Source organism: Tinamus guttatus, unplaced genomic scaffold (assembly GCF_059628265.1).
Source record: "Tinamus guttatus ecotype Peru unplaced genomic scaffold, ASM5962826v1 Tinamus_guttatus_pri_ptg000115l, whole genome shotgun sequence".
NCBI classification, from domain to species: domain Eukaryota; kingdom Metazoa; phylum Chordata; class Aves; order Tinamiformes; family Tinamidae; genus Tinamus; species Tinamus guttatus.
Window position 1 is genome coordinate 4,139,620 of NW_028288649.1, and position 12,196 is coordinate 4,151,815.

At 39.4% G+C, this 12,196-nt stretch overlaps 1 protein-coding gene across 1 annotated transcript in view; it reads right to left on the reverse strand.

The window, feature by feature from the left end:
- Nucleotides 1-10,276, reverse strand: part of ATP2C1 (ATPase secretory pathway Ca2+ transporting 1) — a 62,188-nt gene extending 51,912 nt beyond the window's left edge. The window contains exon 1 of the mRNA XM_088521121.1: nucleotides 10,009-10,276. Within this exon, the coding sequence (XP_088377247.1) occupies nucleotides 10,009-10,116 (108 nt within the window). The 5' untranslated portion in view covers nucleotides 10,117-10,276. The remainder of the gene's footprint in view (nucleotides 1-10,008) is intronic.
- Between the last annotated feature and the right edge of the window lie 1,920 nt (nucleotides 10,277-12,196).

A 12,196-nucleotide genomic window follows, 5' to 3' on the forward strand; every position in this document is an offset into this window, starting at 1 on the left:
TGTCTCTATGGTTAATATGTGCTCTAAAGTTAAAAAAAAATGATAACTTTGAAGTAATCCGAAATGTTGAAGTGGAAGTCTAAATCCGTATTCAAATATCTTCTTAAACGTCCCCGCCACTAAGGCTGCAGGGTAATGGGAGCTTTGTAAAACTATATACATAGGCTGTGTAGTAATTAAACTATTAAAATATCAGAGTTAACAAGGCTATTCCTGCCTGGTTCCTGGTGTCAGGGCAACACAAAGGCTCCCATCGGGCCTTGAAGTAGATAGTAAATCCACTTCAGCAGCAACAACTCTGACATCTAGGAAAGGATCACGTAGCTGAGGGCATGCAACACGCAGGGCAGCTGGCAGCAGTGGGTATGGGGGAGAAGCCCCACAAGGGCAGCGTGTCCAGTGGGAGATCCACCCGCCTGCCACAGCGGGAGGCCGAGAAGGCCCCGAGGCCCCTCTCCCTCCCTGCCCCGCGTGCAGCGTCGGCCGCGTTGGGTGCCGGAGCCACCAGGCAGCACCCGAGCGGGGTAACTAGGAAGAGCTCAGGCTTGCGCTGCGCCTCCTCCTCGCTACCATCTGGCTGGCGGGGACGTTCTGTTCACATGCGGCACGCCAACTGCCTCTTCAGGAGGAAAGCTGCCTTCTCAGTGGAACAATAATAATATAAAAAAGGCAGTTTTCACTCCGTCTTTTTTAAGGGCCTCCAACGTAATCCAGATCTACTGAGTTCTGAATATGCATCCCTATTTATAGGCTGGCAAAGATAGATCAGTGAAAAACTTACTTTCTATTCTGAGATCTTCCTTATAGTACATTACAACCATGAAGATTCTATATACTGTTAAAAAGCTGTCTAGAATATGTTTATATCTAATCACTAAAATGTAGGCTTGAAGTTTATTTCCAGGACCAATATTGAACATTTATGCAGTGCTAGACCTCAAACTACAGCTTAATATGCTGAATATACATATACATACATTTGATATTTGTAGGTATATATATGTATGTGTAAATCAAGGCATTAACCATGTCCAATTCATTACTCATTGACATGTGAGGAATCATCTGTCCAGGGAAAAAATAACTGTTGCTGAAAGCTCTTGACATTGTGGAAACAATGTGGGTTAACTACCCACATTCCCTACATGTGTATGCAGCAGGAAACAAAATCTTGATTTTGCTACTCTTAAGTTTCAGAACAGAAAATTTAGAGGATTTTCTACTATATATGACTTACAGTAACCCCAGAATTTGAGAATGTCTTCTGTATTTTCTATGATTTTCACTCCCAGTTGTATGCAGATTTGATGGCTTGAAATCTTTGGCTGTTCATAGCCTCACCTCTTCCGTACATGGATCCCATGCCTGATGCTGTTCTTTCACTTTCTGGGACAGATTACAAAGGATTTAAAATAAGTCAAATTTAGTGCTTCTAATAGCTTCTTTAGTGCTTTTCTCACTGATGGAGTTTGTTATATCCAAAGCCATAGTCTCACTGCAGTATTCAAAGGGAGACTAGGTTTGAAGAAATTAAGCTTTGAAGAAATTAAACTATTATATCCTACAGAATCTAATCAAGATACTACCTTAGGGTTAAAGCTGCATGCAGAAGAAAGAGCCTGAAAGAAAATAACAGAGAAACTGAAAATTCAGGGGGAAGTGTCCTTTTTTAGAGCTCCCCATACCTTTAAAATTATGTTTTCTTACACAATAAGTGTGTTTTCTGTAACAAAAGGAAAATTCTATTTTTTTCAAAGTTCTAAGTAATTTAATTCAACAAAGAAGTCTGTTTTGAAGAAAGTGAGGGATTTTAAACATTTACATTGCATTTCACATGATCCTGATTTGAACTTCATAGTATTATACACTTAATAATGAACTTCATGTTTACAGCAGGTATATAAGCTCCTCAAGTACTTATCTTTAAGCAGAGCTAATTTCTGTTAAGTTTACCTGACTTTGACCCAGCTGGGTCATTTAGCACAGTAATTTCACTCAACCTTTTAAAAGATCTGTGTCATTATGCCTTGTTCCTCCTTTTAAAATTAGCCTTCTCCTAAACACCAGACCTCGACAGTCTGTCCTTGGAAAATTGAAGGAGTAGCTACATAAAATTTGTTCAGGTTTAAAATTTTTCAACAGCAATAACAGCAACCTCTCCAAGTTCTCATACACAGAACTGCTGTAATTTAACTTTTGATGTTAGCCATTACTGAAAATACCACGCATTGCCATGAAGGGCAATCACTATTAGTAGGATTGTCCATGGCCAAATCCACATTCCTCCTTTTGTTTTAAGGGATGAGCAGAGCCTGAAGCCACCTGTACAAATTTCCTATGGATGCAAAGAAAAGCATGTAAAGAAAAAGATGTGATGTTGCATGAATACCAAGAAAAAGGACAACCAAGAGTCACATCCCTATGTTATTGCTGTATTAACTGGAAAGTTTTTAGGATTTAATTTTACATCCTTGTGACATTATGTGCTTGTCACACTGAGTGTTCCTGGAACTGTGTAATTATAGCAAACACGTTTGCCTCTGCTGGAGGAAAAAACAAAAAACAACAAAAAAAAAGAGCTTCTAATCCTTGCAGCTAGAAAGAGGTGTTTACATGAATCGAAAACCCGAAAAATAAAACTGTCAAAAGCTTTCCTTAAAATAAAAATGACAATCTGAAAGGTTAAGTCATTTCTGAAACTGCTGGGATTGACAATGCTAGAATTTCCATTATAAAAAAGTGTCTTCAGGGTTTTTTTTTTTTTTCTAATATCTCAAGCATTTTCTGCTCTTATTTGGTTTAAAATATAGTAAAAAATGAGGGCTGCTGTATTTCTATCTGAGTTTCCTGGGGAGAACTGTGACTGTGTTACCAGGCGCACATTGAGCCTAGTCCCCCTCAAGCACAGCGCATGCTCAGTGTATCCGAGAGCGCTCCGTAGGACAGACTGCACACATTTTATTAATTTATCAGTGCATGCAAATTAGACCTATCCAGCACTTTTCAAAAACTGAAAATCCAGAGGAGGAAATGACTGGCAGATTAAGCAGGCAGGCCCCGAGATACAGCTGTAAGGCTGTAAGCCTCTTATTAAAGCTAGTTACAAGAAATATTGCACAATTTTAAGGGAAGGGGCAGGGAGGGTTGTTATAAGTTAGTTTGGTAGAGCAGAACTGAAAAAATTCACTTAAGAATATAGAGATTATGAGTATTTGTTTTGTTTGACTATCTTCAAACTTTAAATGCTACCAAAAGCTATGGGATTTTTTTTCTTTTATTTTCCCTTCTTTTGCTGGGATTTCTGGTATCAGGTAAAACATCAAGGTCCCTGCAATTAAATCTATCCTACCTATATTTGGCAGTTGTATTCTCAATGTGAAAATAGAAGAAGCAACATGGGATGGGACAGAGGAATTTTTAATTCAAAAGAATTTCATCTCTACACAAGTAAAACAGAGCAGGGTAATGGAATATTTCTCCACTTTGAAGTCAGAACTCATGGCCCTAAATCCTTGTTACACATTTGTCACACACCAGTCCTTTCAGTGTGCTGTGAATGTCCAGCTTAGTTGCTCTTCAAGTTTTCCACTATTCAGAAATCTAGTAACATTTTTAAAAGGAGTGACAGCCAGGCTGTTCCCCTTCCACCCAAAAAGTTAGGAGTTGTAGATCAGTATCCCAACTGAATGGTTGTTGCTAAGTGTAGAATCTGGTATCTAACTGAGATGGCATCTATCAGTGCCAGTGAAAAGCACCAAGAGTATTTCAGAAAATACAATACCGTTCTATTGTAAATGTTAATGAAGCAAGAGTTCTTCAGCCAACTATCTAGTTTAAGTATGAATTTCAAAATTAGAACATTCTCAGAACTCCCAAAATACCACTACCTACAAGCATGGACTATTTAGTCTAATTTAGTCTTCTTACAATAAGAATTCGAACAGCTTAAACCTTATTTAAAAGCTGTGTTTGTGACACACTCCAAGAACAACTGGGTAAACTGTTTGAGATGCCAAGGAACCACAGCTTCTGCTTACTTTCCGCAAAAAGGCAGAGGCTCAACATCTTAAGATTAGGACCCGTGTTTAGCTTCATATTTCAAATTATTCAGCTATTGGAATTAGTGTTAAATACTATTTTCTTAAAACAATACTGGCAGCTACTTGTTTTAAATATATATAGCATATTTTTGAAAAATCAACTTGCAGTGTGGCTAAGATATAGCACTGGAGACATAGCCTATATACGTAAGATGGGAACTCAGAAACATTTATCTGAAGGGGCAAAACATCCAAGCTTCAATACCAGAGAGCTTAACTCAGGGAGCAGATCTGCTTGGCAGGAGGGGAGGCTGAAAGTTTTCCATGCACCTCCGCATGGAAAACTTCACAGAAGCCTGAGCAGAACCTCCAGGCCACGGCAAGAGCGGGTCCCGTGTACAGAAATGCACGCGCGGATTCTGACGTAGCCCCTCCTCGGGCGTTCATCCAAACGAGCTTGGAAGAAGCAAATGTGATTACAAGGGCACCTGAGCTACTCATGTCTATTAGAAGATGGAGAAGGGCTTTCAAAGGAAATTCAATGAGCTGCAAGGAAGTCTTAAGACACAAGAACCATTTTGACATGATGGTGTTAAACATATGACTATGCATTAAGCAACCATCGGCCTCGAAGAATCACCAAGAATTTCAGATGTTAGACACATCACTCCAGAGAAATGACTTTATGCATCAAAAGAATGAAGAAAAGAAGCTAGGGACATTTTTTGACACTAGAGAAATAAGTCAAACCTCCACTGAGCTACAAACCACAGAACCTTAGTCATGCAGGGCAAGCAACACTTTTAACATGTCTTCCAAAATGTAATGCATGCATGATTTTTGCATACCAATTACTATCCCACTATTATTAAACAAATTTAACTTTGTGTTTCGAAAGCCATCATAATGAGGTTTTCATTAATAGTGATATAGATTTCTGATCTGCCCTTGTAGAGAAGTACTATGTCATTTGTAATAACTGCTTCTTTTGTAGAATGCTTATACTGGAATCATTAGAGCCAGCTGCACTAATTATATTGCTAATAGAGACAAATTCAACCTTGTCCTTACACAGAAAAGAAACACACAGAAAGGCATTTTTTCCTAAAACCAATGATAGTATTTGGATTACCAAAGTCAGTTGTAGTACGAGCATTGTCACTGTTACAACGTGGGCAATAATAGATCTCATTTCTCCTAAATTATAACAATGTGTACATTATCATTATTATACTCCTGCAGTATACATTAAAAGATACTGTAAGTGGGGGCTTTTGGCTGCATCACTTCCGGATGGAGGCTAACTTGTGTGTGATGAAAGGTGCTATTAATCTCAGCACAGAGATCAACATAACCAGCTACAAGACCCTTATGTGGGGTAATGTATCTTTTCAGACCTCTTAGCTGCATCATTGGTACCTCTTCTCCAGGCTGACCAGACACCTGAAATCTTTTCCACTTGAAAGAGTGCCAAAAATCCCAGATTATCACTTGAAGACAAGAAAATGGATCTTTGCAGTTCAGTAGTCTTGTAGTTTCAGTAGTGATGTATCACACGTTAGCTTCAGCTACACACAATAATGTTGATTGGCGCTTAATGACTAAATTTAGAGACAACACAGAAATGAATATTTACATTAACACTGCCATTTTGACTGACTAAAACAGACTTTTAATTCCTTAAAGCTGTAAGGAATTGTTTTTGTTATCCAAGCTGATTCCCTGTGTAACAAGACCTCACTCAGCTGTACGCAAAGACTATAACCTCTAGTTTGTATAATCTTTTTAGAAGCACCTCTAGCCAACATTTAGAAATTCTGGGGTATGGGAAAAGTAATTCATCATGCCAAGGGATAAATTAGTCCTAAGATTAAGTACCGTTGTTTGAAATGTGCATCTCATTCACCATTTGCATTCATCCTACTCAGCTTCCACCCAAGCGCGCTTTGCATGCCTCCTTCTGCTGGATTAATGATCCATCCTTTGGGAGCAATGCCTTAAAAAAAAAAAAGTTATGTGAGATAAAACTATGCAACTGTTAAACCAAAAAGTTGCCATTTTTGAGGAAAATAAAAGGTGGGGTTAGAGAACAGTGAAGTACATAAGAAAATAACCCATAAACTCTTGTAGGTTCCTCTTGTAGAGGAACTGAGCTCACTGACTTGCAAATCCTGCTTGGTCACAGCAGTTAGGACACAGTAATCTGAAGGAAAGACAAGTTGATACATCTGATAAATTACCAAAACTGACTGGAGCTTTTCCAGTGTATGCACCATGATGGCTCTCCCCTGCTTGATCTCTTTGATGAAATGCTTGGGGGGGAATGGTCCTCTAGTCTCTTTTGTGAAAAGCTTAAATTGGGTCCAACTGGTATTTTCAATGGGAAAATTGTACTGCCAAGTTTTATTAAAAAAGTAACCTTGGAATAATCTAGAAAAGTCCTTTCCTCAAATGCTAGTTCATGGGCAACCCAACTATCAAAGGCAAAATTTAGGTTTTGCTTTGCCAAATGAATTGAACATAAAGGAAAGGACATAAGCCTCTCATCATATACAACATTAAGCAAGCCACATAGATAATTTCTGTCATATTTTATCTAAGCAGAGAGGTCTCAAACAAGGCCTTGAAATAATATGTCTTTTATGTTTGACATAAAAATAAATGGCATGTTTATAGCTATACTACAGCTTTATCAGCAGGAGCAAGCAAGGTTTTCTGATTTATTTACTCAGAAATGAGGTTGACTGGAATTAGTCTGACATGCCATTAAAACCACAAACCCATTGCACAGCTAGAGGAAAATTCCTTTGCAGGGCTTTTGAGCTGCTCATTGGGGACTGCTTGCAGTTACTGCCAAGGCTAAAATTCATGGGGCATTTTCCCCTCTCAAGAGAAGCGGTATCAAAATATAGCTTACATTTCAGCTTTCTCTCTAGTATCTTCCTTTCCATATCTCTCAACTTTCTTATTTTTTATTTCATGTTTATTTTTAGTTGGTGTCTTTTCAAGTTTCAGAAAACCATTTGTACATCATCTGTCAATGACAGGCTGTCATGCTAGGACACCGTTTAGGATTACTTCATGTGTTTATTTCCTTACTAGAGCTGAATTAATATTAAACACCTCACACATTCTGAAGAACCTATTTATAATCATTATTATGGAAGAATTCAGTGTGTAGAATTAGATAAGAATTGTTCTTTGGAAAAAAATTCCCAATAAGAAACAGGTATACCAACCTAGATAAAAGCCTTGTTTAACTAGAATTGCATTTCAAGCTCAACTATGCTGTTAAAATGTCACTTACTCGCAAAAAAACTCTAGCAAATAGGCATAAAAATGCATTTTCATGCAATTTCTATAAAGCTTGTCAAGAAGTTTTCATATTTTTATACTTTACAACATACAAGATTGAGTTAGAAAAAAATGTTACTGAGTATCTTAAGTAGTACCCCACTACTGGTTCATACCAAAACTCCATGAAGTCCCTGCTTCTGTGCCTGATGTGTTCAGCAATGAATAATTCAGAAAGATTATCCAAGAAAGTTGACAATTATTTAATACACTGTCAATATGGAAATAATCTCCCTAAACCATAGATTACTGTATACCCTGAAGCAAGTTTATCCTTATTAGTATAAGTCTGGATGTTCTTATCTATACACATCCTTCTTAAAATCTTTTAATCTCTTGGACTCCATAAGATTCTGCAGTAATTTCCACAATCTACCCTCTCCAAACAATACTTATTTCACAGCTCTATTTCTTATCAAAATATTTGGTGTTTAATGATTTTGCTTATGTACGATCCTTTCCCCTAAAGTTTCTAAGCAACCAGTAGACAGGATTTTCAGTTCTGTCTCATTTCCAGAGTGAAAAGCAACTCATTAAAACACACAAAGCTGACCTCAGATTGAAACCCCTACCCTTATTTTAATGCTATATTTCATTTAAAATGTTTGATCAGTGGACAAGTCTCCGGGCACGTATATCTTTTCTTCGGTATCACGCTGAACTGCAGTGGTTCCACAAGCTCCATTACATTTACTGCATAATGTTGGGCAATATAAAAAGAATGAAAACTAGGAACACAGTCAGTTCATTTCACATCAGTCAAGGGATAACAGTCTAACAACCATGTGAATGCTTCCCTTAATTAAATTGATTTCATCCAACAATTTAGAGTTGCAGTACCCGAAGTACATTGCACTGAAAATATTCACATCCTCACAAATGCAATTATTAAATTTAGCAACAAGTTACAGGTTGCTCTCTATATCACTCAGCCCCGTCAATGAACGTTCAAGCTATAATTCATCTATACATCCTTTGAAGTTTAGCTGTCAGGACGAACCTTTGAACAACGCAAAGTTAATAGTCAACTAGTCCCACCTCCATCCTCCAGCTGCAGTTCTGCCCCTGCAAGAGCACCGTGAGCATCTGGCCAGAACAGGACATAGAAATAACACAGCCAACATGAACCCATCTGCCTTCTTGAGCTAAATTTCAATACATACTGAGAAAGCAACAACAAAACACTGAAAAAAAAATCAGTTAGCCATCTTCTGATAGTATTTATTAAATGAAATTGAGCAAGTATTAAGCAAGCAATTCCCAAGGACTTACCCTTACAATCCTCAGAAATAGAAACTTATTCTGAGCACACAATGCCAGGCTACCTGCTGAGTGAAACTGCCCTTTCCACCCCCGTGTTTGCAGAGTCACGCAGCAAATGCTGTTATTCGGTGAGTATCACCTTAGCCAAGATGGGACAAACCCAGTGAGGAAACATACGATGTTTCCTTAGTACACAATGGTTGAGCTGTTTGCCGTTGTAAAAACATTAGGAATAAGAAAAAAGAGTACATTCCCCTACCCAAACAAAACAGATTCCGCCCCCTTCTTCCCCAAAGTTACAGCGCTGGTACTTTTGTCCTAAGTAGATCATGTTAAAGGAATGTGCTTTTTTTTGCCTGCTGACTTCTTATTTATTCAAGTATGCTGCTCAACTCCATTTAGTGCACAAAAAATAAAAGGCGGGGGGGGGGCGGGAAATTAACTGTTGCAAAGGAATGCAGAATTTCAGCTCTTGTTACAGGCTCCTTATGGATGCTAATCACATAGCTTAATACTGAGCACGTATTGAATGAAAAAAGAGTCTAAAACACCAGAGATGACCCAGCTCTGGGCTTCCCCCTTCTCTCCTTGCTTCCTAAATAGTCTCAATTTCTTTCAAAAAAAGAACAGCTTTGAACAACAATCCCAAGGACATGCATATTGCATTTAAGTCAAAAAAAAGATTAAAGGAACTGAGTTATAAGGCTAACTGACAAGTGTACAGCTTTTTATTTAATAGATTTAACCAAGGGACCAAATACTGACCAGCCCCTACAGCTGATCTCAGGTTTGTCAGCAAGGATCTTGCAGTGCTGGAGAACAGAGCATAATGTTTACGGCCAAAAGAAAGGATAACACAAGCTTCCCCTCTCTTATATACATATTTGAGAAAATTATTTCTTAAATATATCTCCTTTAGTGTAACAAGCAGGTTCAAGACTATCAGATACAGAAATAAATGTCAGTTTCTTCAGCCAGCTAGAGTGGAGAAAAGTGGTTCAAAATGAACTGAAATTACACTGAAAATGGTGCATGACAGCACTGGAGCATGGATTTTTTTTGGTGCTCACAAGGCATATAATGACTACTTAAAGCTATATGGTGTCAGGCCGCGATTGCTTTAAGTAGTTTCCCCAGTCACAAATTATTTTTCCTCAGGTCCAATTTTCTCAAAGTCACAGAGCTTATATTTTTGTAAAAATAAACACATGCTATTAATTCAGGAGACTGGCATTTAGAAAATAGTGCAGTTAAAGTTCCAGTTCTCTCCCTTTAAGATACAGGTAGGTTACCCAGGAGGTTACACCTGAAGCCTTTTTTTTTCTGGGGGCTGAGGGTGGAGGGGAGTTACCTTTTCTTCAATCCTCTTGTCTTTCACTGTTGATCCAAGTTTCCAGATTGCACGGAGAGGACGCTTTATGAAATAGGAGATGAAAGATTTTTGCAGAAGATGATCCATAATTTCAGCAATTCTTGTAACTGAACAGTCAAAGAAACTTCCATGAACGGAATTTCAGATCTGAATGCCCGTTTTCTGCCTCTTCCCAAAGAACGGTAGTCCTTGGATGTTGCAATTTTTTCTTCTGCAGAGCAACTGGTGAAAACCAAAACATCAAACGCAGAGCCCACAACAAACGAGCAGTGTTAAAATGCCACAGGGACCGTGCGAGCTGGGAGGAACTGGGAGGCAGCTCCACCAAATGCAAATCATCTTCCCCGTCTCTGTGCTGTAACAGCCCTACTTCTGGTAAGAATATCCTGCTCCTAAATAGAATAATACTAACTAGGTCCTGCCTTTTTCTGCCCCTCTCATCACAAAGGATAAACCCTAATGCGACTTAAGCTTGTTCAGCTGCACTAAAGAGGTTAGCAAACTGCTCTTTCCAGCATATTTTCCCCCTCTTCCTCAAGCTGTATTTCACCAACTGCACTCTCCGGTTTCACTTTTGTTCCGCGTGCAATCCTGTTATGTGGATTTCGGCCAGATTAATGCATTCTTTCATTCCCCACTTTCTAAACTGGAACTGCAAGGCACCAGTTACAGGGCATAACAATGTAAGCTTATATAAAGCTCAGCCTGCAATCGGAGCCCTTGTCTCCAGCCATACCTGCAAGCTCATTTCTTTTTAGGTCATTACATTTCTATTTCTCTGAGCCCTTATCCAGCCTGCACATTTGATCAGCAGACAAGTAATAAGTGTTTGCCTGACTTTTAGAGTGAATATAAAAGCAGAGAAGCAGCTTTGCAGCCATTACTATCTTAAACTCTCTTCTCAGGTTTCAGAATTATGGAAAGGTTGGTTTGTTGTTGCTGATCTTCTGCACAGGGGAGTCCCCGTGAGAGGAGCTAGGTTCTTACTAGGGTTAGGCAATTCGGTCCTCACTACAGCTCCACAGCCACTGGATATTAATTGAGCAAAATCTCTCAAATCTTTACTAATGTGTGCTCCTATCTACAATAAATTTAGTGCTCATCTAACACTATACAATTTTACCACAAGCTATTAAATACAACTGCCAAAGACTAAGTAGCTAGAGCTACATTACAGGCCTTCTACCCACAAGACTGCAAGAGGGCAAAGGAAACCATTTCCTTACCTTAACAGCACAGTTCACAGAAAATGACTGTCATACTGGGGAAATAATACTGCTTTTCAGGCCTGTTCAGCTCTTCCCTTTAAGCTCTCATAGCTAGGAAAAAAATAAAATCTCTGAATGGATCCAAGCAAGGATCCAGGAAGGATTTTAGTGCTTGTTTTCAGCATTAGCTCATCCCACGCTGCTAGCACATGTTCTTCCCTGCAGATAGGGGAGGTTGACACAGGCAACTGTTCTGACATTTCATGCTTGGACTCTTGCCCTCAGCAAATGCATTTTATGTTCCTAAATGACTGCCTGGCTGCTTATACTTCAGCCCATCTGTTTGGATGGCACCAGGCCCGCCTACAAGGTGATCCTGCAGTTTCACGCACACAGAGATGGGAGCCCATTCGAGGCTCTCTGCACAGTACCTCACCTGCCCTCGCTCTGGTACGCAGCCCTGCTGAGTCAGGAGTGCTGCTTCTCTGCTTTAGCTAATTTATTAGCACTTGTGCAGCTCCAACCACCTGAACAGCAAAGAGGAAGGGAACGGGAGCTGTCAGCATGGGAAGCTGCCAAGTACCCTTGTTGCTGTGAAGCCACGAGAGGGCTGTGAAGAACAGCGGCACTTCGGAGCACAGGAATCCTAATCACAAGCACGCTGCGAAGTCTGCGTCGCTGTCAGCAGAGCAAGGATGGAGGTAATAAAGCTGTAGCACAAGCCACAAACGCAGAGGAGTCGTGCAGGTGGAAGCTCTGCTTCCCTGGGATGGTTCCTTCAGAATGGGCAAGTACTAGGACATACTGATTCTTAACGTTTATTTACCACCACAGTGCTATGTTTTATGCCAGTTCACCAAAAATCACTGAAACTCATTCTGAAGGTGTTTGCGAAGTTCTGCAAGACACTATCAAGCTCTTCCAGAGTATTGGACCACCTCTCAGCAGGCTCTTTTCAG